Below are 24634 nucleotides of genomic sequence, written 5' to 3' on the forward strand. Positions count from 1 at the left end.
TTTGTTGTCACAGTTACTCTGTTTTGAATAGACCTAGACACTCCTTAATGTCAAAAGGGCAAGACTGAAATAAAAGATAAATGGATCCTTGAAATTCAGCCCCCTGGGGATATTCAAATGATTTCCGCACAAGCACAAACACTTAGGAAACTGATATCTACCTAATGCCATCACCTTTCCCCAAGGCACTGCATTAAGTGAAAAGGCACTCAGTTATTTATAAGAAATATGTTGAGCATTATATACCATGCTGGTTTGGCAGGATTTCCATGTGCTTGAAATTTCCCAATGTCAGAGCTGATTTCTAATCCCATGAATATGTAAATAATTTAAGTATCCAAGTACAAAACTGGCAATTAGAATGGAAACCAGGGAGCTTGGTAAATGTCAACCCCAGTTCTTGTTTATAAAACAAATTCTCAAACTGAAATGCCATCATATGCAAACAAGGAAGGCCTGTGTTCAGCTTCCATACCTTGTTTAACCAGGTTGTATCGTTATTTTTCATTGTTTCCTAGAACAGTTTGATATACCTGTTCCCAATGATTTGAATGAAACATGCTGCAAGAATAGGGAGAAATGGATAGTTTAAAACGAGTGATCTGGATTAAGGTTTGGATAGACACAATTATGTTATTTGGTAGCTATTTAACCTTTAAGTAGAGTTACATTTTTGATTATACAACTTTTTAGCCAGCTCTCTTGATCTGTTCTGTGCCGCCAACATGTGTCTGAATGGATTAAGATGCCTCCTTAATCCATACACCGGGCTGGGGAAGTTTGAAGGACAGTTGACCCCAAAAGAAATCATGGATCTCTTTCTTAAATGAACTCAAGAGATAACCAGAAAAGACCTAACCCTAAGGATGGCCCTTGAACAATGTAGTAGTGCTAAGATTTTCCTGCACTCCTCCTTGACAAGAGTGGTCACAACCAACGATTTTGCCAAGAAAGGTAGTGGTTTTGGGAGGAGGAAGTCCTGGCCTTGTGAATAGACACATTTTGTGAATTTATGACTCTATGGTTTTCATACTGAAAAAATAATTTTAAATGTTTCGTTGTCCAACCTCCCATCTTCAGTGTATAGGATATTGTAACTTCACATTACACATGGCATATTCAGTGTCCCAAGAGATCCAGAGGCCCAGCCAGGATCTTATAGCTGGCAAGAGGAAGAGAAACCAGAAGTCAGATATCCTTCTAAAATTACCAGGTTCCTTTACTGAGCTATATCTTTAATATAAAATATTCTCAGATGGAAAGGCACCAATTCAGGTCTCCAAGGCTCTCACTCTCCCAACTTGCTTAACACTCGTGCCTGCCTGGCTGGTCTAACTACAGGCATGATGAGAAAATATCCTGGAACAAGACTTGTGATCCCAAGGCTGCTTGCTCCAAGAATGACCATGCTAAACAATACTCAACCTCAGAGGATGGGAACATGGAAGCATTGTCTGGGATCCTTCCTTTCTTCCCGAAAGTCTGGAAACAAAGACAGCTAAGGCTGCAGGCAATAATCAGCAGCAGAAATTGGGGAGAGAGAGAACTAGTATTGGCCATTTACTCTGGAGCAAGCACTCTGCCAGGCTTTTCACATCGATCACTGAGCTTTATTCTTATACCAAACAGATATGTCGTTATACCTATTTAGCATTTAGGGAATCTGAGGCTCCAAGGAGTTAAGAAAATCCTGCAAGGTAGCATATCAAGTGCCTGGTAGGGTTAACTAGGGGTCTAGCCCGGTTTGACTGTCTTCGCACCCAGTCCTCCTCGCACCGAAACATTTGCCTCCCTAGAAAAGCCACTGTGATATTGTTCCTTTTCTTTAATTGCCATTTTTTTTTTCTATTTTTATTTAACCTTTTCCTCCTGGCCCAACCTCCCATGAGAGATGTTGTTCCCTCATAGATGCTGCAGTACCCATTTCAAGAGCTGAGTGTCATAGCACAGGGAGGACTGTTGTTTGATGATCACAGGGGAGAGGCTGGGAGAGGGAGGGACCTGCGAACAAGAGGGAACTTGCCCCTTGCTGGCTCCCAGGTGCCCAGAGCCCCTAGTGATTCATCACACCAGCTCGTGACAATTTGAGAGACACGAGCACTGTGACCTCTGCAGAGCTGTTGCTCCAACTTCGCACCAGCTCTAGTCCCAGGGGTCTGATGTAAAACTCGCCTGCCCAGGCAAAATAGCAGGGGCTTTCAGGAGTGATCTTCTCCTAGGCTGTACATCTGGCCAGATGTTTTTCTGTTTTTTAAAATTTTTTGTTTATTTTTTTAATATTGTTCTCTTCCTTCCTTCTCACACCCATGGGCCCTGACTAACCCAGGCCTCATCTCTTCCTTGCGCTGTCACAGTCACCTTCTAACTGAGCTCTCTCTCCTCCGTTCCATCTTCACACTGCTAATAAATCCATCTTATGAAGGCACAGTTCCAGTTATGTTTCAAGTGATGATTTTCTCCTTCTACTTGTTTTTGTCTCTCAAGACTGCTGAGCTTTATCATCTATGCATTTAAATAATGGTGTGATTATATGGTTATTGAGGGCTACTCATTTTTTTATGAGTGTCTTGATTTTGAGGGATTTGTGGTATAGATCCTTATCTTAGCTTCTGATTATCTTATTGATCTGGTATTTATTTCTCCATCTATATTAGAAAAACTTAAAGGCCGAGATTCTATCTTATCATTTTCCTTTATACTTTCAGACCCAGGTGCACAGGAAATGTGTACAAATCTAACTGGTGCACGGTCTCATATTGACTGTTCCTTTCCAGCCAACCCCAGTTCCATATGTCTAATCCCCTACTCCTGTCTCAGAGTGCCAAACCCAACTGTGGGGTGTGTGATAGACTTCAGTGACAGTTGGGGAATGGCCAGTGACAGATTTGATAAATCCAGCCTCGGGAGAGATTGATGGAGCCAGTGACATGTCATCATTCCTGCTCCCTCTTCATCGGCAAAGCCTAAATGCTCAGCCTTGATGTTCTTGTCTTTTGGTCTCGTTGACATTTGGTTCCAGTCTACATTAGCTCCCCAGAGGTTTTCCTAGCATTGCATCTATCCAACCTTCTCCCAGCCTCTGTTTATAGCCTCTGCTCTCACTTTTCTTTCCATATCCCAGCCAAACTGGGTCTCTTGCAGTTGACAAAAGAGAGAGAAAAACACCACACTAAGCTTTACCACTCTGTTTATTTGCTCAGACTGACCCATCCATCCTTGAACACTCGTTCTTCCCACATTCATATTAAGAAATTTTAACTGTACTCCTAGGCCCACCTTGAAAGCTTTAGAAGATTCCCAGCTTTTCCTCTCCTACATAGGCCGCCATAGCACTCTGAACAGAGTATTACATGTTATACATTGTCGGTGATATATCCTGATGAGCTGCTTTGTCTTTGAGGAACTTAGATCTTTGGAGGATGGGGGAGCTAGTCTGGGATGGTCATCGTGGTTTTCTCACTATCCCGGTACCCACCAGCCAAGAAGACTTGTGTGAACACTTAGTGAACTTCTAGGAAGTTATTTTAGGCTGTATGAAATTATTTAGGCGGAATGTGTTTTCCCCTTAGAGTGAGTCCTGCCTTTCTCTTGTGCTGTGAATCCGGAACATCAGAGCACACTTCTGAAGACCACAGGTTTCTTTGCACTGATTCTCTGTCTTCCTATTGAGGCTGGTGGAGGAAAGAACTTGATATTTGTAATGCCTCAGGCCTGGCATTAGAAATTTGTTTGAAGTCCTCAAGGTACTGTCAGGGAGGGGGAAATTTCCCTCTTTATCACCTCTTGAGTTCTTCTGGCTGAACTAATTAATAAAATTGACACAAGGGGGGCCAGCCCTGTGGCTGACTGGTTAAGTTCGCACTCTGCTTCAGTGGCCCAGGGTTCACCAGTTCGGATCTTGTGTGCGAACCTACTCACCACTCATCAAGTCATGCTGTGGTGGCATTGCATGTGGAAGAGCTAGAGTGACTTACAACTGAGATATACATCTATGCACTGGGGCTTTGAGGAGAAAAAAAAAGGAAGATTGGCAACATGTTAACTCAGGGCCAATCTTCCTCACCAAAAATTCACTAAACAAAAAAAAATTGACAAAAAGGAAGATCGACAAGAGAAAAACCAATTTAATTTCATGTGGATGGGAGATCTTGAAAATGATGCTCAGACAAATTACCAAAGTAGGCATCTTTATATCTTTTTACAAAAAGAAACAATAAATTTGTGAGGATTTGACAGGACAAAGAAACTTAGGTTTGGGTACCTAATTAGTAAAGAACCTAAAAAAATTCTAAGCAGAATTTGGGCTTGGGGTAGTAAATTAGTAAAAAGTAAGAAGGCTTGTTTATACAGGCTTTCCCGTCCTGAGTTCCCTATCTAGTCATAGGGATCTCTCTCTCATCATCCTGGTGCAGGGAGGGTTCCTGTCACATGAGAGATTTATTTCCTGCTTTCTGGGGAAGGGAGAGGGTCAAAGTGTCCTTTCCGCACCAGTTGTTTCTCAAGTGATTTTAATTCAAAATAATTAATATGCCATTGTGGCATACTTTGGGGTGGCCTGCCCTGGGCCCCAACAGTAGGTCTCTTTCGTGCTAAAAAGAATACAGTAACAGCAGTGAGAACTGGAGAATCCTGAGGTGGGTGAGTCTTGGAACCCATGCCATCCCCAGGGCAGTATGAGGATGAGGCGAATAAGATAGAATGGGTAGGATTTTCTGTCAGCCTTTTCAAGAAGTGCAATTTGCAGGCCTCCTGCCTCTAAAATGTTAAGGGCAGAGAAGCAAAGAGGAGTGAGCAGGCAACCTTAAAAAGAGCTGACAGCAGGAAGTGTTCCGCCAACATGGAAGCCTCTGAAGGAGCCTATGTGGAGGAGACCCAGGGACCTGCCTCCTGACTGGGGACATCGCTATGGGGAACTTTGTGGTGAAAGCATCCACTCCCATCAAACAAAGACTGAAAACATGTTATCACTCTTCCCTTCTACCAAATTGTGCTCTTGCACTGATTTCCTAGCTACAAAAGAAAATTCCTAGTGTGTGCCTGTCGAACAATCTGGAGAGAGGGGCTACATTGACCTAATTTAGAAATATTGAGAAGACTTGCCAGAGACAGCAATGATTGCAAGCTTTTGCATCAACATAAGGAAGTTGGATTTCTCTTCCAAGAAGGATGCTACTCTGCTAGGAATTTCTCTTCAAAGAAAGATGCTGCTCTGCTAGGAATTCAACCAAAATGTGAATGGTAAGAAGTTGGAAAATGAAAGTTGGAAACAGCTGCTCTCATACCCCCTTCTCTCACCCTATCTTAATCTGCTGTAGATTAGAAATCCTGAGCAAAGCCAGTGAATCCCTCTCTTTCTCACCCCCCAGCTATTTGTCCCCCTGTGGCATCCCTCTTTATTCTCCATGGAGCCTGTGCCCTCATCCAACTTGCAGCTCTCCAGGCCTCCTGAGGGTGGCACCAGAGAAGATTGAACAATTGGTTAAAAGCTTATAACAAAACTAACCCTTGCAATTGCCTCCTTTGTAATTAACTGTATTTTTATCTACATTCTTCTCATAGCAAACAAAGGCAGATGGCAAGAAAACAAGCCAATGCGAGAGATGTCTAAAAGAAAAGAAAAACCCTTCAGGAGAGAAGCGTGGCAGGAAAGAGAGTGTTGATAGCTCCAGACCAGCATAATGACAGAGTGGAGGGTTTGGCCCTGAGGCTGCTGATAGATCTTGAGCATAGATGAGCATTAGGCTCGTGCTCATTAAGTTACATTTGCTGAGGCAGGGAAGTGGTCTCAGAGAGTTCAGAAGGATTTTAGACAGGAAGGATTTTCTTGCATTCTTAGTTAACCAAAGTCCTTTCTAAAATTTCTGCTCCTTCCATTTTTTACCAATATTTTGTACCAGTGTTAGCAAACAAAACCAAAATCAAATACTTTCCAAGAATGGCATTTTGAGGTTCATGATGGAGAGTTAGTAGCTGAAACTTGTTATCCTCCTAAAACTAGTTCAAATGTTTTCTCTTCCTCTCCCTAATCTCTCCCTCTCTGCTCAGCATCGCTGGAGAACACTGCTGCTGCTTTTTCTAATGTGACGGATAGTATGATAATTCTCAGTTCTGTTTTCTGACAGTCAAAAGAAACCTTGGAGCCGGGGAGACAGACAGGGAGTGAAATAAATCTTATTTAGGTGCTGCCAACACTAGAATTTTATTAAAGGCCATTGACTCGGTCTACACGAGAAGGCTTCCACTAGCGGCTGAGACAGAGTCATTGGGTAAAAGGCTTTGATATCATTCCCTTCTTTGTGGAGGAGAACTTTGCTGTCAGACTCTGCAGGTTTAGTTAACACATTACCTTGAATGGCTGTGAGTGGTTGTTTTCTCCCTTTCTTAGTATAACACCAAGCTGGACAATTAGCTTCTTAGGGGCAAATGTTTGAAGTAGTAGGTGCAGCATACAGAGCAGCTTCGTCTAGGGATGAATATGCAAGACCTGCTTGCAAATCCTTGGGAATTTCAAATGTGCTGGTGTTTGTAGATTTTTTTTTTTTTTAAATATATAAACTTCTAGCTATGGATCCATGGAAGCAAAACATTTTCCTCTGATAAATTACCTTCGTCCATTCATTGGGAAACCTGGGTACTTTACTAGGTAGGTTCATCACTAGGGGATTTGCGTGGTACAAAATCGATATATATATATATTTTTTTGAGGAAGATCAGCCCTGAGCTAACATCTGCCAATCCTCCTCTTTTTGCTGAGGAAGACTGGCCCTGAGCTAAAGTCCATGCCCATCTTCCTCTCCTTTATATGTGGGATGCCTGCCACAGCATGGCTTGCCAAGCAGTGCCATGTCTGCACCCAGGATCCGAACCGGCGAACCCTGGGCTGCCGAAGCAGAACGTGCACACTTAACCCCTGCTCTACCAGCCTGGCCCCCAAAATCAGTATTTTTTTTCTTGATCATCTACTCTGTGCTAGGCACTGTATAGATATAGAAGGAGGGGATTCCTGACATATAAAAACTTTGTAATCTCATCAAAGAGGCAGGGAACAGTTTCACATGTTTTAGAATGATTTTAGATAGGAAGGAATTTCTGCCTTGCATTAGTAGAAGGCCCTCTTGAAAGGCTACTAAGAAAATTAAATGTAAATATGTGACCTGTAGTTTGATAGCATCTGTTATTGTATCATCTTTCTTTGGAATTGAGGCTACTAGGAATTTTCGTGTGTAGGAGAGGGTTCATAAAGAAGCTGTCCTTTGATCTGATCTTGAAAAGAAGACTGACATTGAGGTAGACAAGTCTTGAAGCCACCTCTGCCAGAGCGGGTAGCATCAGTGAAACCATGGGAGGGGGAATGTGCCCAGGTGTGAATGGGAAGGTGAGTCCACCAACCAAAGGCTGCCTATGGAGAGAGGAAACTGAAAAGGATGTTGCTGAGCTGAACGAGAGAGGCTTGGTTTATTGGATTGTTTAGTATACTCACTGCTTGAGGGGCCTCTGGATGCTCACAAATAACAAAGCAGCCCCTTGAAGAGGATAAAAACAAATATCTGGCTGGGACACATACCTGTCTGGCCCACAGATTTTGAGTCCAAGCCTAGGGGCATCAATTTTAAAAAACATAGAGGAAAAAAAAAAACCACTGATGCTGGCACCCAGTGTTTCCTCACAGAGATGAATTCTGTGGGGGAGCAGGGATGGCAATCCCTTGGTGTAGCCACATGAGCCCTCAGAATTTATGTGTGATTTTCAGGATATGTCTGAGTTCAGCCTCCACACACATAATTATTATTACTTCACACCACCCTGATTGTGTTATACTTGCATAAATCTTTGTATGTAAATCTAGATATTGACATACATTTATATGTAGACATAGGCACACACAAATGATATGAACTCTGTTTCCTTTAAGTTCATAGAAACAAGTGCAGCCTTGGGCTTAATAAAAGCTAGAGCAAGAAGAAAGGCAGAAGCAGACACTCCCAGATCCCAGATCAGTCCCTACTGTTGTTATACAAGTCTGCATATTTAAATGCAAGGTGTTCAGGACATGCTGGAAAATAAGAGGAAGGATGTGCCTCCCCTAGCTGCTTGGGTTCTGTATTAAGAGGGAATGAGTTGTCTCATTCTCTGTTATCTCTACGAGGGGAGCTGCCTCCCCATCTCTCCTTGGCACTCTTAAAACGAATCAAGCATGAAATGCACCCAGGAAACTTTTGTCCCCCAGCCATGATGGGGCAGAGAAAAATAATAAGGCTTGAAAGAAAAAAAAAACACAGTTTCTCCTTGGCCAGATGCCCAAATACTGTGTAGTTGGAGCCAAATGACCTGCTTGCTTTAGTAGCCAGACTTTTCAGCTTTTTTGGCTTCAGAATGTGTTTTGATCCAATGGACATAATTCCATAGCAAGCTCTTCCGAGGGTCAGTAAGTACTCACTTGAGTTGAGTGTTTCTTGGACATGCCTGGTACATCTGCAGCCTTGGTGAATCACTGGGTGAGTCATTTGACCCTTCAATGAGTGCTGGGGCTGGAGAGAGGACAAGGCTGGACAGTCATGGTACTCAGTACAGTATGACTCACCATCCATTCACTGTGGATTTGGCAAGTGCAGTGGTGGAAGATCGGGGTATGAGCGGGTTACAGACCAGGCACAGAACAGAAAGGAGACGTTCCAAATGATATTTTTCAAGTCCGTAGCCAAATGTCCATATGAAGCCTAGAGGAATGGGAATCTCTGGGCTGCCAGCAGAGGACACTTCTGGAAGCAGAAGAGGGTTCCATGGTGCTGTAAAGATTATTGGAGCAGAGTAGAAGGGTGGAGCAAGCCAAGATGAAGAAGAAGACTTAGGAGAAGAAAGGCATTTGGAGAGGATGGAGTATGTAGAGGGTTAGACTCTGTCCCATGAGCAGTATTCCTTTGCAGTTGCCTTTGGAGAATACTGAAGCAGTGTAGCAAATGGACTGCAAATCTTACCAGCTGTGTAACCAACTGTAAAATGTCCATAGTAACGTCATATATCACAGGGATAGTGTGTGGATTAAATGAAATAATGCATGAGAAGCATTTGGATCATAGTAAGAGCTTAGTCCATGTGGGCTGCTGTTATAGCCTGAAGTTCCTCTGGTTACTGTTAAAAAGATCAACACTGGCTCCTCTTGCCTGCAGGACCAATTCTGGTCATCTTAACTTTTTCCAAGTTGCCCTCAACATTTTCATCTAAATTTATTTAGCTAAGCCAGGCTTATTCATATCCTGTCCTTGTGTATCTCACCACTTTGACCCATATTGTCCCCTTTGTGAGTAATGACTGTCTTATTTTTGGCAGTTTGTATGTTGTCATTCGTTTGGATCCCAACTGAATCCCCATACATTTCTGAAACATCCCTGGTTGACTTCTGAGTCTCCTTTGCATTCATTTGTCACTGGTGGCCTCAAGCATTTCTCATTATTCTAGTCAGGTTCAGGTTATACTCTCTGCTCTTCAAGAGCCAGGCCTGGATTTCGCACTTCTTTGTGTCACACACAATGGTCTGCATATCCGCATGTGCTAGGCCAAGTGGTACAGCTGATTTTTTTACCAAGCAGAACAGAGTATGAATCTTAGTTCATTCTAAGATTTAGTGGGCATGTGATTTCCAACAAATCACTTAATCTTACTCAACCTCAGTTTCTTCAACTATAAAATGGGGATATTAATATTTACCTTGCAGATTGTATGTGGGGAGTAGTGATGATGTGTAGAACACTCACTCGGCATATGGCAGGAGCTCAATAAATAGTAGGTATTATTATTATCATCATCATCATTATTATTATTATTATTATTATCACTGACTCACTGAAGTGATGTTTGTGCATTCAATGCACTATTAGGTCATGGTGCTGAATAATTTCTCTTCTCTACAGTTATACAGCTCCGCTGAATTTGGAAGAAGGTGGCAGCTTATCCAGGAAGGGGTCGCACCAAACAGGTTCTACTGGTAAGTCTTGCTTTATTTTGTGCACTTTATTAAGCTATCACCTAGTAAATGAGCATGGGATTCCTTTTCTCACCCAGAGCTCTCACATGAGGTCTGTTCTTTTTGGGATATGCCCACATCCCCCACGGCAGGATGTGACACTGGAGTAGTAAACATTTTATGGGAATGTTAAACAGTGTCACAAATGACTTAATGAACCCAAAATAAGTGACTGAGATTAGGGAACAGCCAGGGCTTTGTCACTGCTGTTTTGTTATAGTTTGTTGAGACTTGTGAGACAGATACTTGAAAAACATTTTAATACTGATTTTTATTACTAAAAGCATTATACACACGTATGTTCCATGTTCAGAATGAAGGTTTTCAGTGTAAATAAGTAGATCGTCTTTAGTCTCAAATAGATCTTCCTCCCATTCCTGATGTCAAGGCTTCTAGACCTTCTTCCTGTCATATGGGATGCAACCAATGTTCTTAGTGTCTTACTTCTCCTTACATAGACGTTCTATGAATTACCAAACACGTATATAGATATGTGTGAGAACTTGGTCAACTTGGACTGCTAATAACAAAATACAATAGACTGGATCGCTTAAGCAACACATTTATTTCTCTCAGTTCTGGAAGCCAGGAAGCCCAAGATCAAGATCAAGGTGTTGTCAGATTGAGCTCCTGGTGAAGACCCGGATTTTTCAGAGGATACTGCAGCATACTGCAGAGGGCTGCCTTCTTGCTGTGTCCTCACACAGGGGGAGACAGAGAGGAACAGCAAAAGAAACAAGGACACAAAGAAAGTTTCTCTTTTTTGCCACCGGAGGCCATCCCCCTGATTAAACAGAGGTGGCCTCCCTCCATGGGGTTGGGCGGCTACAAATGAAAAGAAGAGAAATAACACGAGTTCCTTTTGGCTTTGGAGTTTCCAAGGGCCTAGATCCTGGCAAAGCGAGAACAAAGTATGAAGCATTCTAGTGTAATTTCAACATTACTTATCCATCCCTTTTGAATTTACAACCTAACCCCTGCCAAAAGATATGACTCTACCTTACCCTAATTTATGTAATCTGCCTGGGGAAAAGACATTTAGGCTGTTTCCAGACTTTTGCTAGTGTAAAAAGTGCTATAAAGAACTAGCTCAGACAGAGTTTAAATATCCCTCGTTCACATCATTCAGAATCATTGGGGCAGTGACCTTTCAGGAGCCAATGAGCTCCTGCAACTACGACAGTAAAAGACGTCTCCCCTATACTCCTCCTAAAATCACGCTGCCTCTCATCAGCCTCTGCACTTACATGCTCCCAGTAGCCCCCCACCCCACCCCAATTCTCTCACTTTGAGGAGGAATGCATTTTTATCTTTCTTGTTTTCAAACACTGCCCTAAAACCCCTGTGGGAGTTGAAAGCCAGAGAATTGCATTAGAGAAATCTCTTAGAACGCTAGTGAAACTGCCTGAGAAAGTGAAAGACAAGTCATTTACAAACAAATTGGCTCCGAGATAACATGGAGAGACTTCTACATGGAGTGGTACCTGTTCCCCCATCATAAAGAGACATTTATGATTAAAGGGTTTTTTTACGTAGAAGCTATTTGACTTTTTCCCACTGCTGCTCTTGCTCAGGAGCGGCTTGAGCCTTGCTTTCCGTGTCCAAACCAGCTTCTTCTTTTCTCTGGGAATTCAACTCTAGCTACCATTGAGTCATCCTTCTCTGATGAGCACTTCTTCTCTTCCCCTCTTACTCATCGTGTCCCTTATTCACAAGACACCTTGTACCTCTGTGTTTTGCCTATAAATTATAAAATCACTTTTTTGGAAAGAGGGCCCATGTATTTTTTTTTTTTTTTCATTCTCTCATTTACTTGGTCTTATATGTGCATAGAAAGGCCTCAGAAAATAAATAAAGGAAAGACGAAAAGAAATGTATGTGGTCCTCCTAATTTAACCTGGAAATGGAGTTGATGAGAAAGTGTGAGGGACAAATCTATCCTTAAGTCCTGCTTCTAAGAGACTAAAAATTTGTGCAGATAGACCCAGCAATAGAAGGTAGAAAGTTGCAATTCACAGAGAACTGGACGGAAGTTTGTTCCTACCAACAGAAACGAAGAAAAGCATTGACTAAAAGGATGCACGGAGAAAAAGAACTGAAATGAGAATATTTCCCATGTAAGCGGTACATGGTCCATAATATTTTCCAGCTCACTGGGGGTCATATTTACACACAGCATTGTGAGGTGAGTGGACTGGTGCTAACTGCAATCCATTCTTATCTCTTCTTTGAATGGAGGTCTTCTCTGTGAAAGGCTGATTAGCAAAGGCCTTGTAACCAAATGTCATAATATACTATCTTTATAAAAACCTTACACTTGACTGTGTATGAATTCTAATTAATCTGTTAAGTAAAATAAATAATACCCCTCCTTCTGTCTTTGGGAACAGAGAATTACATCTTCTTTATTCAAGCCCTAACATTGTGATAAGCATTATTCAAACTTAATCCTCATAACAATTTTATGAAGTAAGCCCTGCATTATCATCATTAACAGATGGGGAACACATGATATGGAGAGGTCAGGTAATTTAGCTAAGATCACACAGCTGGAAAGTGGCAGAGCCAATATTCAAACGCAGGCAGTCTGGCTCCAATGTCCATGCTCTACTGAATCAGTGGACTCTGTTGCCTCTGCCTCATGACCTTTTTTCTGAGCTGGGGTTGTGATCTCTGGAAATCCAGCCCATTCAGGCAGATGAGAAGAGAAAACCCAAAGCGCTTTTGGCCACAGTGCCTGTGTGTGTCTCTCTCCAACTTGGCTTGGCAATGGCCCCTGCAGATTCTTTAAATTTGGTTGGTTTTTCCAGAGAAGGCGAGAGACCTTGTAAACTGCATAGTGTACATGACTGCTGATGAAAATCTCATGGTCTCTGGCCACATGGTCTGTAGTTTCTGACTCTGAGAAACTTCCCAAGGCTTGCGGAAAAGGTGTCAACCACAGCAATGATTTTTAGACTCCCTCCTGGAAACCAGTTGCTTCAAATTACACAGGAACTATGGGGCTATCTAGGATTATTCAGTAAGCTTAATTAAAAGAAGCCCCCTTTAATCATTTCTTCTTTGAGCCTGGATATGGGGGTCTGGAAAGGACTGAGGGGAATTTTCCTAGTGCGAAATCAAATTGTTAAGTGACCCTGGGTAATAACATAGTGTTGCCCACAGAGAAAAGTGAAGATGAATTTCTATTTTTTCCTCATCACCTAATAGACTCGGGAAATATCTTTATTATGGACAGCAATAGTAATGCCACCCCTGGAAATAATCTATGGCAATTGTAAAATATTTATGGACTGTAAGAGCCTACTTTTATGTTATCACAGTGATTGCTGTTAGTACTACCATAGCTAACATAAATATGAACCCTCCTCCAAAGAGTTCAAATTGTTTCTAAAACCAATTTACATGTACAGGCCATCTTACAAAACATATCTTAGCAGAATATTGCCCTTAATAGAATAGGTGTCCTTTTGATTTAGCTAACTGTGATAAGTCTTGTTCTTTACTATGTCAGAAATCTTTTATACTGGGAGGCACTACAGCCTGGAGGTTAGGGGCTCAGAGATACTGAGGTGTGAGTTCTAGCTTTGCCATTTGCTAAGTAAGGGATCATGGGGAAGTTACTTAATTTCTGCATGCCTCAGTTTTTTCTTCTGTACAGTAAAGATAATTAATACCGACTTCATTAAATGAGATGTTTCTTGTGAACTGGTTACATGCCTGGCGCCTAAGAATTGTATTAAGTGCCCGCTGCCTAGTAGTGATAATAATATTAATAGCGGCTGACTTTCTGCATCTGTTACTCTTGTGTTCCTCTGTGTTGGCTTCATTCACAGATTGGCTTTTCCCCTTTTGTGGCAATGATGAACATCATCAGCTTTAGTCTTACGTTCTGACAGTTTAGAAGCCCCGTGAAACCAGTTGGCCTCTTTCCTTTTATTTCCAGAGATTGAATCTGAGTGGTCTAGCTTGGATGAAGGCTATACAAGGTGGTACATTACTTATGTAGGTCAGACACATATCTACACTGGGAACTGAAATAGAAGGTGGGGTCGAGTTCCAGTCAAACTGCATGGTTCAAGGTTGGGAGAGAGATGATTCCTAAAAAGGGAAAAAGATGTTATCATAAAAAGGGAGAATAGATTTTCATTAGGAAAAAACTACAGGTGAGAAAACTCAGTGTCAGCAAGATAAAATTCCATAATAGGGATTTGTATTTGTCAGGTAACTACAGTGATATGAGCACATGATAAATCATGCCGTTTGGTCCTCATAACAAGGTTGTGAGGTAGGGATTTGTATCCTCCTTTTGATGAAATAGAAAAGTGAGGTAGTTTATCCAACATATCACACATAGTATGTAATACGGCTAGGTTTTGAAACATGGTCTGTCTGTGTCCATGGCCCTTGCTTGCAGTAGTTAAGATTAGCCCCGAATTCAAGACTTATTTCCCACCTGCATCCCCTAATAATAACTGAGTTTAATAGTCCAGTAAATAAGGGCCAAGATGCTGCATTTTGACATTGAAGAAGAACGTGGAATTGAAGGATCAGTGGTACTCAAATGCCTTGAATAAGTGAAGCTCCTGCCGAAAGGCAAATTCCTTATTAGAGGTTTATGAATGTGGTTTGTTGGGATCTGATTCAAGTTCAGGACAAAGCCTTGGGAGGCAGTTTTCATTATAAACCATTCAGCAGTCTATTATCTATATAAAAGTCAAGGCAATCTTAGAGCCATTTCACTTAATTAAAAATAGGTTCAGACTTACCTTATTGATTGTGTTGTTCTGACATCTGGGGGCTGGCTGGAAACAGGGATGACTGAATGATGATTACATATTTTATGTGACTAAGTTACTCATAGAAAACTAAGAGTTGGCTCCACAGTGAACCTTTGTTGTTCTGGCATGCCAGCCTTGTTTCACTAATGTCCCTCAGGGGGCATATGACAGCTGTATTGTACAGCAAAGAAGTACGGAAATACTTACAACTCCATACTCGATGTGTTTGAGCATGTACACATTCTCATTCATTCTCATGGTTCAACGCCAGCCAATATGAATGATTTCTCATTCCACAGTTTTGGCAACAAGTCCCATTTATTGAGCACTTACTTTGAGCGAAGCTCTGTGCAAACTGTTTTGCCTGATTGTTTCAAGCAATCCTCAAATCAATGATGTGAAATAATTTATTGATCAAAACTCATTTTCAAGACAAGAAAAATGCAACCTGTTTTAAGAAAAAAATTTAAAAAGAGATACTGGCTCATAGATCTTGAAGGTCAGAAGGTCTAGCTCTACCTAGACTCCACTAGATCTAGCAGCTCATTAAAGTCATCAGATCTTGACCTCTCCCCATCAATCAGCTCTACTCTCCTCTACTTTAGCTTCCCTCTCAGGCCTACTCTCTCCTCCTGGTGGTCTCTGACATCTTATGTCTTCCCAGATTCACCCCAATGGAAAAGAAAACACCTTCTTCCTTGTTGTTTCAGAAAAACTCCTGGGATTACATGTTATGGACCCTGATTAGGTGACATGTTCACATCTAGTCCTAGGGGTAGAATCAGTTCCAATAAACCACATGGACAGAAGGTAAGGAATGGTGAGTCCCAAGAAAGGCTGGGGTACTTTTACCAAGGAAAGGGGGACGTTATCAACAGGAGAAGCCCATTGCTGGGAGATGTTTTGATTCCCATTTATACATGAGTAATAAGAAGATAAATAAGAAAACAAAATCCTGAAGAGTTTAAATAATTTTACCTAATGTCACACATTAGTAAGTTTTGGTGATGGAATTTAAACCTAGGTATGTCTGGCTAAAGAGCCTGTGCTGTTTCAGCACCGAGCTATGCTTTCTCCAGCGTACCTCACCACCCCCATTATGCTAGGGACCAATAAATACTGGTTTGAGCTCCAGCTCTCCTGGAAGCTTCTCTGAGGACCCTGCTCTACAGAGCTCTCTTCTTACTCAGAACTGCTCTGTTGGCAGATATTTCCTGTTGACCTCGTATCCATTGGGCCCTACACTCAGTCATTAAAGTCACATTTATCTATATACCTGGCCTGTGGTTCTCTACTCTAACCTCAGGCGTGAGAGGCAGATCCATAAACTTTTACCAACTCATTTGGCTATGGTCAGAAAACACTCCAGGACTTAAAGTAGTTTCTCTCTCTGATTCTGACTCATATCACTCCCAGTCATCCTCCAGTTCTTGTTGAATATTGCTTCCAAGCCAATTTCAAGGGGTTTTTCCCGTTTGTTGTTGTTGTCTTTTTTTGTAAAGATTTTGTTCCTTTTTCTCCCCAAAGTCCCCTGGTACATAGTTGTGTATTTTTAGTTGTGAGTCCTAGTTGTGACATGTGGGATGCTGTCTCAGCATGGCTCGATGAGCAGTGCCGTGCACACACCCAGGATTCGAACCAGTGAAACCCTGGGCTGCCAAAGCGGAGTGAGTGAACTTAACCACTGAGCCACGTGGCCAGCCCCCATTGTTGTTGTTTGATATACACCAGATCACCATGACCATTTGTCTTCCTTCCCGGCCATATAACACAGCATCTCCAAGACTTCTAAGCTACTCAACCAAAGGGCCTTGGAGGATATGGCATGAGTTGGCTGTAGCTCTTTTCTCTTTCCCTAGATGGGCTTAATGGATTCAATACCCAAAGAATCCTCTGCACTTTTCCTTCCCCAGATCCTGAAAACTGGAAATGGAATGGAGTCTAATGATGTTACAAAAAAAATAAAATAAAATAAAGGAAAACTCTATTCTATCAAAATAACAAGATAATTTGGTACTATATTTGGAAGGGGTTATGGCTATTTTTTTCAAAATACTCTGCCTCATCTTTCACTCAAAGCTATGAGGCAGGCCGTTGTCTGCAGAGAACTTCTAAATGAAGACCAGTACTCACTTTTGATTTTATGTTGAGCTAGGAGTGGAACATGTCTCCATTCAGAATCAGCTTTTCTTATAGGCTTCCATATTTCTACATTCCCCTTATCCCAGCCTCAGCATTTAGAGTCACATTCAATTTTGTTCTCTTACTCACCCCCTCTTAAATCTTTGAGTTTCTGTCAATTCTATGTCCATGAAGTTATGCCTGCCAATTTTCTCTAACATTCTCCTTAGCATTACACTGGTTCAGCCCCCTTCTCTCACTAGGAATAGTGAGAAAGCCCCTCCATTCATCTCCCCATATCACGCTACTGCCTAAGCGATCATGTAAGCATTTCCCTGTTCAAGTGTTTGCCTTGCTCCTCAGTGCTTACAACATATAATTGAAAAGAGTAAGAATGTAGCTAGGATCTTGCCAACCTGGGCTCCAAGTTCTGTGTTCTAAATTCCAAGAGGCCAGGTAAATAATTCTAAGCCCTGATTAGTCTGTGGACCAGTCCATACCTCTTATCTTTATGGTTTTATACATGCTTCTACCTGGGGATAAACTGTCCTCATTTGTTTTAGGAGTGATTAAATTTATCACCTACTATGTGTCAGGAAAGTTTGGTCTTTGACTACAGACATAATGTGTGAGGATCTTTGTCATTATTGGATCGCAATATTGGACCTTTATGACCTTAGACTGAAGTCTGCCTCTATCACGGAGCCTTCTTTGGTTCTTGCTGCTTGTTTTTCCAGGCAGGAAGAATCTTTTTATTTTCTGAATTTAAATGTGATTATTTCACAAATAAAATGTGGTGCATTGTAACATCCATTGTATTACAGGTCCGTGTACATGATTGACAGAACATGGGCTTAGAGTCAGCATATGCAGGTTCAAATCCCAGCTTCATTATTTACTAACTGAGTGATTCTGAGAAACTCCTTCATCTGCCCAAGTTTCAATTTCCTTCTTCCAAGGCTTATTTTGAGAATAAAAATGACAAATTATCATAATTATTATTAAGTAACTTAGCACTTAGTATATTTTCTATATCTATCTTTTTACTTCTTCATTTTCCTCTTGTACTACAAGATAAGTTCCTTAACGACCAAGACTCTGTCTTTAAAATGTTCCTATCTTATGTACGATAGTAAACAGAGCAGCAGAAACTTATGTGTACACATGCACACACACATATAAGATACTGAAATTCGTCAGATGCACACATACATGTGTATGCACACACACAAACCCACAAACACATCCAGATTGAAACACATCTTGAGTGGACTTCATCTGTTAAATTAGGGAGCCGTAATAGGTGACCCTTGATGAAAAGGTTAGACTTCTAAGCCATCAAAGAATATATTGAAGTGGGGAAAATTCTAGATCAGTAAAATGAACACTTTTCTATGAAGTAGGCTATTTATTAACTCAGCAGGCTGTCCTGAGGAGTAATGAGATCCATATAAGTAGAGAAATTTAAGCAAAGCCAGAGTGACTGCATCCTAGACTGCTCTCACAGGGAGTACTGCCCTGGACTGCCCGTATTCACAGATCCTTTACACGTTTCAGAATATGGGATTAGGAAGAACTCAGAACCCCACTTTCTGTGGACTATGGGCTTTATTCTCTCTTCTCTTATACTGTCATTCCTCCTCCCTAGCAGTCTCCTCTGGTTCTGAGCCCCCTACCCTCTAAGCTGAACCATGTGTGTGGTTTGGGTAAGGAGCAGGGAGAAGTGGCGGCAAACCATTCCTGAGACCATCCCAAGAGCTGCAGTGGAGCATTTCTTGTACCTGTACTATGGGTGCTAGATAAGAGGATTTTCATTATCTTGAGAGACCTAGTGTTTTGTTTTTTGTTTTGCTTTTCTGTTAATTATCTCCACATGAGTAGTGTTTTGCAACCCTCTTGCACCTTCCTCCACTTCTTCATCTCCTCCTATGACTAGCAAGTTTTCCCTACAAATTAAATTAAATTTCCCCCACTAGAGTGTGAGCCCATCACTTTCCTCATGACCTTCATTCACTAATGGCCAAGGTTAATTCTTGTCCTCCTTATCTTGACAGTTTTCTGTCTCCATGGACTGCACTTCCTCTCTCTGAGCAACTGAGATTTGATCGCTTCTCTAGATTTCCACTAAGAACTCTTATGATGGCAGAGTGCAAGAGATAGCACTGACTGAGAATGGAAGAGGGGAAAATCCTCATAATTTATGGTTTCTTAATTTAGAATAATATTAAAAGAAATGGACTTATGCCCTAGTGGTCAGACCTCACTTAGCCTTCAAGTTCAAGAGCCTCTGGGTTTGCACAGCATCTACATGTGTGATTTCTCTTGCTCATTCAATCATTGGCCACCTTTGTATGTTGCTTTTAGTCAGTAAGAGATGGTGTCTAATGTTTAAGAGTGAGAGCTCTGGATTCAGAACACTAAATTTGTTAGAATCCTGTTTTCAAGGGGTGTGGTGATGAGCTATTTGGTTAACTTCTCTAACCTTTCATAGTCTTCATGTGTATAATGGTCGTCATAATAGTGTCTTCCTCATATACTTCTCAGGGTAAAAATAAAAATTCAGGCTAAACTCTAATATACACTATGCTGAATAAATATTAACTATTATAAAAAAAGAGGAATAGGGAGGAGATGGATATTAAAGAGTTTCTGAAATGTGGCAATCTCATTTTGATATTCAATTTAATAATTTATATTTTCAATGAGAATTTTAATGTGTACATGCATTTTACTTCTGTGTTGCCCCAGAATCAGGAACAATGGATAGAAAGTCAGCTTACTCTTTTGTTTTACACCTTCTCAATTATTTGAAAACTCATGTTACTCAATTTATTTAATTTGCATCAGCTGAGTAATTTTCAGAGCCGCCTTTTGGCCATGCAGATGGAGAAACCATCGTCCCTTCCCTCAGGGGGCTTGCAGCTGCTGGGGGGTGTGCCCGCAGAGGGAGCTCCTTCAGAAGTATAAGAAAGGGTATTGCCCCTGCATAGCTGCCCCTCGGAATTTGCAACCAAGCATCTGGCTTTGGGCCTGAGTTCACAAGGCTGGCAATCTGGAAGAAAAGCTGGAGATGCACTTGGGAGGGAAGGGTGAGGACACACTGGAACCTATGAGCGCTTCTGCACTGCCTCTCATCAGATCTAAACAAAACAACCTTCGGAGTGAAGTGGCTTCTGCTTCTCTCCTGCCTTCCAAACTGTACATATTTCTTTTTGGTGGGGTCTAACTCGGAACCGTGTAGAGACTCTGGAAATATAATGGTGGCTTGTCCAAGTTGATCCAGTACAAGATCACCATAGCCTACCCCTTGAAAACCTGGCACATCTTTTGAAACTACATATAACTTTCAAATAAAAACAAAAACACAACTAAGCTTCTATCTGGAATAATGAGATTTTCTCCCTGTACAACTTAAAACGTGATAAATAGCTCCTCAAAAAGATGATAAAAATTTGCATATGTCACATTATCTCTCTTTGGGTGATATTCCTCCTCTAATTGAGTCCTGCTTCCCCTTTCTATATTCTGTAACCAAACGACCGAGTTGTAAGGTCAGCCACTATTAATACATCTTATGTTGAAACATAGAGGGATGAGAGAGAGGAAAAAGAAAGGAAAAGATTTACACACACACACAGATATATATTCTTATTGAATTATGACGGGGGAGTTTCTAGGGAATGGTTTCTAAGGAAAGGGATTTGTCTGTTGATAGGCCAAAGATGAGAAGAAACTGACCAAAGAGCTAGGATAGAGAAGTGCCTAGAACAGTGCCTGGCACATACTATATATCATCAAATCTAAAATTTTGTCAAATGAAGACACACCCTTATTTTATGTATCTGTCCAAAAAAAATTCTGCCAATTAAACTTTAATATTTTAATGATATAAGATACCTACTGATTTAAGAGATGTTAAAATGAAAAAAAAAGGAGCCAGCCCAGTGGTGCAGCGGTTAAGTGCACACAGTCCACTTCTGTGGCCCGGGGTTCACTGGTTCAGATCCTGGGTGTGGACTTGGCAGCACTTGGCAAGCCATGCTGTGGCAAGCGCTCCACATATAAAGTAGACGAAGATGGGCACGGATGTTAGCTCAGGGCCAGTCTTCCTCAGCAAAAAGAGGAGGATTGGTGGCAGATGTTAGCTCAGGGCTAATTTTCCTCAAAAAAAAAAAAAAGTGAGTATTTTGGAATTGATGAAATGAGTTGAGTACTCAATAAATATTTGTTGAAGGAGTGAAAAATAAGGAATAAATATTAGAGACGAGGCAGCCATAGATATTTATTTTTCAAATCAAAGGTTAGATAGGGTTGCCTTAGTAGGTAACCAATTAGGATGTGGGATGGTAAATTCCAGCCAAAAGGGTAGAGAAGACCCAGAAACTGGCTCATTTGACTGGGTGGGAATGAAAGGCAGAGGAGGCAGAGGAAGATCCTAAAAGCAACTGTAAGACGAATGACTCCATGTAGATGACTAACCATGATGTGTTTAGCCTCAGAATCTCAAGATTCTTAGAGAACTTAGAAGCTATCCTATCTGACCTCCTGTGACTTTCAGGCCATCTCTTCTACAAAATTCTAGATAAATGGCTGAAAACAGCCTTTTAGATTGAGAATGGAGCTTTGTCTATCTGTCTATCAGGATCTATCTTTCTTTAAAGAGAATAACTAGAGGAAATGGGCTTGTCCTACTGTTTTTTATTGTTGGCTCTGGCACTTAAAACATCAACATCTCTAAACAGAGCAATCCCATAATTTAGAGAAAGCTGTCAAGGTTTTCACAGGCATGGCAAGATGTGCCCTAGGGTGGGGGACAGAACCTGCTGCAGCATTTCCAAGATTTATGGTAAAGGGTTTTACATGAGTGCCGAAGTTTAAGGCATATAAATCCCAGAAGACAAATACCACCAATAATTGAATTACAAAGCCATTATCATGTGCTGAACAGAGCAACTTTATGACTCTACTGTGACAAGATGAAACTTGTTAGAATATTTATGTGCCTGGGATAGCGTCTGCATCACCAACCCAGGGAACAGGCTGGCTCTTCCATGTGCCTCCTATGGGCAGTTAGCCTTCCTGAGTAATTCAGTAGCCGAGGAAAACTAGATGCCTAAGACAGAGGAATCCAAAACAGATATAGCCTATGGCCACATCAGGCACAAGCCTCACATTCGACCTCTCGTTTTAACAGCTCCTGGGCCCCACATATTTATGTTGTCGGCTGGAATCAGGCTCTTTCCATAGTAACCAGGGCAGCCCTGGAATGAGTAAAAAGTCTCTCTGTCCACATTGTTTTCTACTTCTGAACAAATGGAGACTAAGAACATCCAGTAATAAGAGCCACTTTTCCAATCTTTTCATTTTTCGAAAAATAATAAAAGTTGATTTTTTGTGATTTTTGAAATCTATGAATCATAAACTTCTGACAGCTGAAATGCTACAGTAGTTTACCTGCTTTACATGATGAAATGACAACATACCCATCCATTCCACATCATGACAACGATTTAGTGAAAATAGATCACTTTCCTATTTATAATAGCTTTGGTATAATTTAGTATATCCTTATGAGATTTGAGTATAGTTTGTTTCCCCTTAACTTTTTATTTTGAAATAATTTTAGAATTACAGAAGATTTGCAAAGATAAGACACAGAGTTCCCGTGTACTCTTCACTCAGCTTCCCCAAATGTTAACATCTTATGTAACCATGGTGCAAAATTCACAACTAAGAAATTAACATTAGTAAAGTACTATCAACTGAACCGGAGATTTTGTTTGGATTTCCCCAGATTTTCTATGTATGTCCTTTTTTCTGATCTAGGATCCAATCCAGAATCCCACACTGCATTTATCTGTCAGATCTTTTAGTCTGTTCAAATCTGTGCCAGTTCCTCAGTCTTTCCTTACCTTTGATGACCTGGGCAATTTTGAAGCCTACTGGTCAGGTATTTGGTAGAATGTCCCTCAAATTGAGTTGGTCTGATATTTTCTCATGATTACAGGGTAATAGATTGTTGGGAAGAATATCACAGAAATGATGTGCCCTTCTCATGACATAGTATCAAGGAGTACAATGTATCAATATATCTTATTACTGATAATGGCATTAACCTTGACCACTTCGTTAAGGTAGTGTCTGCCAGATTTCCCCATTGCAAAGTTACTGCTTTCCTTTCCATACTCCATTTGTTAGAAGTAAGTACTATGTCCAGTTCATACTCAGGGGAAGGAGAATTAAGCTCCAAGTCTTGGCAGGAGGGGTATCAAAAAGTGTGTGAACATATGTTAAAATCACCACCATAATTAATAATATTTTGGGAGATACACTTTGAGTCTATGCATTTCACCCACTAATTTTAGCAATCATCAGTGGATCTTGCCTACAGCAACTATTACCATGGTGTTGTAACTGAAATTTTCTGTTTTGATCATTTCATGTATTTAGTAACTGGAATTCTTCTGTAAGGAGTAATCGCCCCCTCTTGACCACTTATTTGTTAATATCATTGTTTCGTAGCTCAGCCAAGAGGAGACCAGAAAAGGTGGTGAATAAGCCCAATTCTGAATTATAGTTTGTTGTTTCTTCTTCACCTCAGGTACCTCTGTGCCCTGGCTCTGAGCTGGTGGCCAGATAATCCCTGTTGGGCATTAATGTGCCATTAAGTTGCCATCTGCTAATTCAGAGCAAGACCTCTCTGCCTAGTCAAGTTCATTTTAAAGGAGCATTTTAGGATCTGACCTGGATGAAGAACTCAGCAGGAAATGCATTTTCCCAGTGATGCATTTGCTTGATTGGCCATGGAGGGGGGGTTCCCCCCAGGAGTTCTAGGCTCTCCCCTGTTGGTTCAGTTGGCCATCTCACACCTTCACCACAAAGAGGGTGACGGAGGATACTCACCATTACATACACACACACACGCACACACGTCTCCCTTTCCCTGTCTCTCCTTGTCCTAGCCAAGGAAAAATGCAAGGCTTGCTGCTCCCAAAAGCAAAACAAACCTCTATGAAGGGTGCTGCTCTCTGTCCTTTAACAGTGATTTAATTCCCCGAGCGAACAATGCAGCTTCTGAATTGACCAATTGAAAAATGTATGAAAAATACAGTACAGGACATGGGTAAATATCCTAAACAGTTTAAGCACTGTTATAAATGAAATACTTGAATGAAGATATCCGTATAGATATAAAGACTAAAAATGTGAACAATTTATAAAAGCAAAAAATGTTAATTAACATAAAAATGTTTAATCTCACAAATAGGAAATAAAATGTGAACAAAAAATACGTATGATTTATTATCCTATCAAATGGATAAAAGTTTTGGGACAATTATACTCAGCCTTGGTAAGGGCTTGGGAAACAGACACTCTTATATGCTGTTCCTAGGAGCATAATTTGCCTAAACTTTCTGGAAGACAGTTGGACAATATATCAAGAGTTTTAACAAATGCCCATTCTCTTTGAGCCAGTGAAATTCTCTCTTTTAATAATTCTTCCTATTGAAAAAGCAAGAGGTCAGAAAGACATCAAATATTTACCCACAAAGATAATCAGTGCAGTTTCGTGTATAGACATTACCAATACTCCATGGTTGGAATATCAGTTAAGTGAATTATAGAATGTGGTACAGCTGGCAAAATAGTGCATCCCAATGTTATAGTATGTTACGCTATGTTATGTTAATGGAATGATGCCAAAGTTGTT

The 24634-nt window shown here is 41.0% G+C and overlaps 1 protein-coding gene across 9 annotated transcripts in view; it reads left to right on the top strand.

Annotated features, from left to right (window-relative positions):
• The window catches only part of SORCS1 (sortilin related VPS10 domain containing receptor 1), a 484049-nt gene that overhangs the window by 313659 nt on the left and 145756 nt on the right, over window positions 1-24634 (top strand). For all 9 annotated transcript variants that reach the window (XM_023639764.2, XM_023639760.2, XM_023639752.2 and 6 more), the window contains one exon: window positions 9909-9982. In XM_023639764.2, the coding sequence (XP_023495532.2) occupies window positions 9909-9982 (74 nt within the window). The remainder of the gene's footprint in view (window positions 1-9908; window positions 9983-24634) is intronic.

This window comes from Equus caballus, chromosome 1 (genome assembly GCF_041296265.1).
Source record: "Equus caballus isolate H_3958 breed thoroughbred chromosome 1, TB-T2T, whole genome shotgun sequence".
NCBI classification, from domain to species: domain Eukaryota; kingdom Metazoa; phylum Chordata; class Mammalia; order Perissodactyla; family Equidae; genus Equus; species Equus caballus.